General features: G+C 35.4%; 1 protein-coding gene across 1 annotated transcript; it reads right to left on the reverse strand.

Annotated features, from left to right (window-relative positions):
* Positions 1 to 5,272: 5,272 nt before the first annotated feature.
* Positions 5,273 to 6,329, reverse strand: LOC149193901 (uncharacterized). The gene has a single exon (XM_089404964.1). The coding sequence runs from the start codon at positions 6,228 to 6,230 to the stop codon at positions 5,625 to 5,627; it is 606 nt and encodes a 201-aa protein (XP_089261090.1). The 5' UTR covers positions 6,231 to 6,329; the 3' UTR covers positions 5,273 to 5,624.
* Positions 6,330 to 7,049: the final 720 nt, after the last annotated feature.

Consider the following 7,049-nt stretch of genomic DNA (forward strand, 5'->3'; position numbering starts at 1 on the left):
CCAACTTACAGATGGTAGCTATAAATCCCTTGCGAGGGTGTGGACTGAAGTTAAAAGAAAAAAAAAAACAACAAGATTGATTTTTTTTGTAAAGTGGATATTTTTAAATACTTAAAAGAGTATCTATTTGTACCTACGACAAACTTTTGAAAAAAAATGTGATTTCCAATTTCCTTTTGAAAAATGAGATTTTCACTTTTTTGTTTTTGTTTTATGTTGCACTACATATTTCTAAAAATTGATTTCTGTAGTCTTTTTTTCCAAAATAGAGATTGCAATATTTTTCCAAAAAAATACACCACCCAGGTTGTAGAACACCATCATTTTTTTACAAGTAACTATGTATTCATGTATGGCATCAGAAATTTGACTCTTATGAAGATGAACCGACAAAATTTTAGAATTTTGAAAGCATTTGCTTTGCAAGCTTTATGTGCAACCTCTCACTTGAAAGGTATTGGCGTTAATGAGATAGACAATAAGCATGCTGAGATAGCAAACTTGTTGGTGAGGCAGATATTTGTGTCAAACATCTAGCTCATTGGTAGTTCATCATTTACAGAACATCCGGCTGATTGGGAGTACATCAATTGGAGCTTTGTGGGGTGCTGGTGAATCATATATAGAGCTCCAACCAATGTCATGGGAGCTTTGTGGGGTGCTGGTGAATCATATATAGAGCTCAAACCAATGTCAAGGGAGCTTTCGTCTCGAGGCAATACCTGTCTTTGAAAAAACCCAAATCATGTTGTAATTTATTGAGAGTTAAATCTGATCGGTAAGATCTCTAGACCAGAAAGTGTGACAAAATGGAATAGTAGGCATATACAGTACCGCTCACCGCTCATTTAATGCTCTATAACAAATTACTTATTTTCAAACAAAAAATCTTGGTAATGTATCACTGTGGTGCTAAATTCCTGAGCATCAATTTTGAGATCCATTAATGGCCATCGTGAACTACTTGCAGATTTTGACTGTACAACGAAGACCAAAATCTTGCTAAAATGTATACTTTATTGGGAGTTGTAACCGTCACTGAAGTTGTAAATGTCACTGAACCAACTCATCCCATGTGGCTCGGGAAAAAATAATTTGAAGATTTACTACTGAAATTTCATATTTTTTTATCAAATTTTTTTACTTACATAACTAATGCAAAAACATGGAGCATAAATGTCACTTTTATGCACTAACAAAAAAATTAAACTTATAAGTTTTATTTGAAAGGAAAACAATAGGTATAAATATTCGTACGAACGAGGCATATATACACTCGGCAAGGGAGCAGGAAGCACATGATGAGTACGGAAGCTTGCTTTCAAAGGAGGAAAAACTTTAGTGCGTTTGCCCAGTGGCCCTGCGCTAGCTCACCTTTACTTCTTAATGGCATTGCCGGTACCCCTCAAAAAGCATGGATGGCCCATTTTGAAAATTCTCATATTTAAGGTTAGTTTTTTAAACGGTCAAAGGAAGTTTCTAGTTGTAATGTTGTTTCATTTTTATTGGATAATTCATTTTCATAGTTTTTTAAACTTTCACAGGAAGCTTCTAGTTGTAATGTTGTTTCATTTTTATTGAATAATTCATTTTCATGTCCTTTAAACATTTAAAGGAAGCTTCTAGTTGTAATGTTGTTTCATTTTTATTGGATAATTTATTTTCATAGTTTTTTAAACGTTCAAAAGAATTTATTGGATAATTCATTTTCATTTTGAAAAACCTTAGTATAACAAATTGGATAATTCATTTTCATTTTGAAAAACCTTAGTATAACAGGTTATAATTTTGCCTTGGGAATTTTGGTATTGATTTAAAGAAAATATGGAGGAAGTTTTTGGAAATCCAGACTATAGCTATTCTAGTTGTAATGTTGTTTCATTTTTATTGGATAATTTATTTTTATAGTTTTTTAAACGTTCAAAGGAATTTATTGGATAATTCAATTTCATTTTGAAAAACCTTAGTATAACAAGGTTATAATTTTGTCAAGGGAATTTTGGTATGATTTAAAGAAAATATGGAAGAAGTTTTTGGAAATCCAGACTATAGCTATTAAATTAAAATTTTCAAATATAAAAAATATTTTTTTTTTGAAATTTTTCTTACATAATTCCCCTTAGGATTTCATTGTCCTTGACAACACCTTTTCAAAAATATCATATTTAAAGTGTTATTTCCAACTTTTTAAATGTTTAAAACAAAGCTTCTAGTTGCCAAGTTATTTCATTTTTATCATAGTATCGAGGGTGAGGGTGCTCTAGAAGATGGTATTAAGTAATCAAGTTTTTAGGGTGCTATGGAAGATGATATTAAATAATCAAAATTTTTTATAAGTTAAGTTGATAAAAGATCTAAAAATTGAAGATGATATTAAATAATCAATTTTTTTTATAAGTTAAGTTGATGATAAAAGATCTAATTTTTATAGAATATTTATAAAATATTTTTAACAATAAGCAGCTATTTTTTAATAAGAGATTTTTCAAATGTAATATGAAAAATTAATATCCATTTATAATTATTAATCTTAAATTTCCTTAAAAAAATTGTGAAATATTTTGGAACAAATATTTAAGTTATATATCATTTTTATAATAAATAATTTAAATAAATTATAATTTACTTATTTTTATGAAAAAAAAAAAAAAATATATATATATATATATATATAAATTAATAATATAAAAATAAAAAAATAATATATATATATATATATAATATAAAAATTTAAAATAAAATTATAATTTATATATTAATTTGTTTAATTAATAATATAATAATTTAAAATAAACCTATAATTTAGTATATTTTTATATTTAGCATATTGAGTTTTTGCTTTTATTCTGTAGGGGTGACGACAAATTTGTCCAGCGAAAGTATTTGAGATGTTTCCTTCGCGATGGTCATGAAAAGGTATGAATTCCCCATTTGAATATTTTCTTCCTTAATTCGAGATCGCCTTTTTAAATTTTCAGAAAATACTTCTGCTGGCTGTGACGCTGTTTCTTTTATTATCGAGTGTAGGGTAGGCTGTCAAATAAGGGGTTAAATAAATTACTGTGCTATGTGTCAAGATATGTTCTTCCATTGTGTCTCGTTTCTCTAGATCTGGTATGAATTTTTTCTGTTTTATGGTTTTCTTCACGTTATTTTTCTTTCGGTTTAAGTGGCCTTTAAATGGTGGAGCAAGCAGAATCTTTCTTGGAGATCCTTGTTCATCATAACCTGTTGGTTCTTCTAGAAGTGGAGAAATGCTCAAATCTTCAAAAGACTCAAAGGAACCTTTCAAGTCATCCCTGCATCACATTTTGGTTTGCCATGACACGGCTCCATCTGGAAAATGTTGAGACAAACAAAGTCTGTAAAAATTTGTTGGATGACTTCCTTTCCAGGTGCCCGGTGCTTTCTTTGATGGAGCTGAGCAAAACAATATCCGTGGTTGCAGTGTTCATATCGTCATAGAAGACAGTGTACAATATTTCTTATCTTGGCATAGAGGGCAGGGCTCAAACAGTATGGCCGAGGCTAGGGCCCTATTAGGGCTTCTTGCTTTTTGTGACTTTCTTGACATCCAAGATATCTCAGTATATGGCTGACTCAAAATCTTTGATAGATCATGTTAATGGGGAGGGCCTCATTAGCAGTCCTCACCTTCTCCGCTGGCTAAGCAGAATTATGCACTTTCGGAACTCTTTCAAGCAGTTTTCAATCCAGGATATCCCCCGTTCCAGAAATGTCCAGGCTGACCTCCTCTCCACCTCTCCACGGAAGGCCTTGCGATGGAGCCGCGATCTTGGTCTTTGAGGGTTCTTCATGATGGATCTTCCTTTTTTATTTAGGATTATAGAATCAAGGGAATGTGATTTCTTTCAATTTTTGGCTTATGCAGCTCTTCCTGCATCACGGGATTGTGACTTCCTTTATTCTGGTTCACATGACTTTGGCTTATGCAGCTCTTCCTGCATCACGGGATTGTGACTTCCTTTATTCTGGTTCACATGACTTGCATTTTAGTTTTAGGTTATATATGTCCATGATGTATAATAGCTCAAACTTTTGAACCATGATGTATAGTCGCTCAAACTTTTGAATACTTGTGTATTTTTTTGAGATTTTGGGTCTGATCTCGTGGGGATCTTTCAATTCTGTTCTATATGCTTTTAAAGAGTGGCAGTTCCCACTGTCATATGAAAATGTACTGTGATCTTTATATTATCTTAATATAAATTTATGATGATTTTTCTGTCTTTAAAAAAAAATACTGTGATTTTACAAGGGAAGAACCCCTGTTTTTTAGGGTTAACCCGTTCAGAGAAAATGGTTCAGCTGTCCCGTTCCTGCTGTTAATCAAAAGTCAGATAATTCATATTAAAATACTAATAATAATAATAGATTAGGCTGGGCGATTTTACTCACCCACTCTACTGGATTCACGACACGCCCACCCCTTTGACTTTCATACGAACACCATCACCTGCTACGCACAAACAAAGTTAGGGGAAAAAATGGATCAAATTAAAAATTAAAACGAGAATATGTATGTTATGCACTCTTGAAAAATGGATCGAATAAAAAATTAAAACCAAATTATGGATCGAATTAAAAATTGATACTAGAATATGTATATTATGCACTTGAAGGGGGGTTCATAAAATGGATCGAATTAAAAATTAAAACTAGAATATGTTGTTAAGCACTCTTGAAACGGGGTTCATAAAATGGATCGAATTAAAAATTAAAACTTGAATATATATGTTACGCACCCTTGAAACGGCGTTCATTGAATCCGTTACGCTAGACACAGGACAGTTTCTGATTGCAGCATGACAGACGGCACAGAACCCCGAAAACAAAGAGATATTGGAAGCGTTTGGACAGCGAATACAGAGAAAGCGTCAAAAAACGGATTGGTAAAGGACTTTACGGCTACCTTCAACTCCATAAACCTAAGAAATTGAAAGCATATGGACAACGAATGCGTCAAGAACGGGGTCGCTTAAGAACTTTACGGCGACCTTCAATTTCAGCCATTGCATCTATTAACAGATCACGGAATCCTTCTCCTTTACGGTTAACGTTATTCTCCTTTACGGTTAAAGTTATTTTCTATTACCAGATTAGAGTTATTCTCCCTTATAATCACAAGGTGTTATTTTTATGGAAAGACAGATAGATGTATGTGTTTTAGGAGAAAAAATGTTCCACGCCGTGAGTGATCAATGATTCCAATCAATTGACAGGAAAGCATTGACGGCCACCGAAGGAAAAATGAAGATAACAAATTCAATTATATCTGTATTTGCAATTAGGCTACTCAGATTTCTTGCTGTTTTTGGCTGTCTAGGGCATTTCCTGAATCGCGTAGAGGACTCGAACCGTTATCGCTTGTAGATCAAGCATATTACTAAAGATTAACGCCTGTAGAACATCAACGAGGCTTTGCTACAGCTTCTTGTCCAGAAAAGGCCAAATCGAAGGCGGCGTCCTTGGCCGAGAAGAAGAGTGCGCGCAACTATGCACTTACACGAACCGATCTTTCTTGTTCGTATTCATCGGTAGTAAAAAGATCGGCGAAACAGACCAAAACTGAATCTGAAACCGGTGACGGCTTGATGCAAACTTCAAGAAACATCTTGGGCCGTGGTCATATGGCAGAGCCTGCTGGGCCGCGGCTGAAAAGACTCTCTCCTTTGCGTCTGGTGGCTAGAGGGGCGTATAAGAGCAGTGAGGGCTCTTCTCACCCATTCTCCTTCCACACCGCCGATCCTTACTAGCGAATTCGTCATGGCAGACCTCTTCGCGTTTAAGTGAGAATGCATAGGAGAAGAAGAGGAATTATTATCATTTCTATGAAGACTACAACGGAACGAACCTGGATGATTCGTCGGCGAACACATGCACGTCTGCCTAGGCGGAGCACAGGGAATAGGCTTCTTCATGGCGGCACCGCCTTTCGGTGAAATTGGCCGGCCTGTGGATCGAGCCTGCGACGCGGATCTGTCGAGACCGAAATTGATAGAGGACGAAGTGGCGGCGGCGGCAGAAGAATAAGACGAGCCGCTGCTAAAGGTAGCACGAGTAGGCGAGAGCGTTCTATGAACAGAAAAGTTGGAAGCGGAGGAAGATGAAGGCGAATTGAAATGGCGTGTGGGAGAGTGGGATCTCTGAAAGGAAAAGGAGCTCGGTAGCACAGGGGCGCTGCTACGAGATCTGCTTCTTGCCTCCATTTTTCGCTGAGGGAGGGTTTGCTAGCGGGCGGGGTAAACCGAGGAGACCTCGGACCCTAGCTTTATACAAAATAATTTACCCAGTTTTATCGCTTTTACGCCCTGTGCTTTTACACGACCTACGTACCTTGCGGGACCCATTGATTTCTTAATGGACCGTATTCTTCTGGCTGTCAGCCGCCCATTGGAGAACAGGGAAGGTCGCCTCCACTGTTCACAGTGGAGAGCTTATCCCATTTTCTCCGCCTCGATTGATTAATAATTGATTGCAAAAGAAGTATAAAATATTCTTATCCCATTTTCTCCGCCTTGATTGATTAATAATTGATTGCAAAAGAAGTATAGAATATTCTAGATGACGATCCCACCAAGGGATAAATATAAGATATTCTTCCATATTTTTCTAGAACTTGAACAGGTGTCGACATGCTGCTTGTCGTGTCTTTTCCTTACACGAAAGGATAGGCATGGAATTTAAAATACAATATTGAGTTAATGAAGAAATGAGTAAATAATGAGGATGTAATTTAATTTATTAATTAAATAAAAACAACGGGATAATGAAGAAATGAAGGCCTTTCTCCCTAAGTAACCGAGGGGTACCCCTCACAACTTGCGGGTTGCGATTTGACGAAATGCGCACATCACTTTAAAACATTGCGATGAGCGTTTGTCTTCTCCCGTGTTGAGTAAGAAGAAAGTTGGTTAACCCTAACCTATGAGTCATGGAATGGACCAATTAAAGTTCGCATTAATTTTTTTTAACATTTAAACTTTTATATTTTTTTAAAGCTAAATATATGTAGAGAAATTAGGCCG

The sequence above is a fragment of the Pinus tabuliformis genome, chromosome 2_2 (genome assembly GCF_031772625.1).
Source record: "Pinus tabuliformis cultivar Carrire ecotype Pingquan chromosome 2_2, CPIR1, whole genome shotgun sequence".
In the NCBI taxonomy this organism is placed as follows: Eukaryota; Viridiplantae; Streptophyta; class Pinopsida; order Pinales; family Pinaceae; genus Pinus; species Pinus tabuliformis.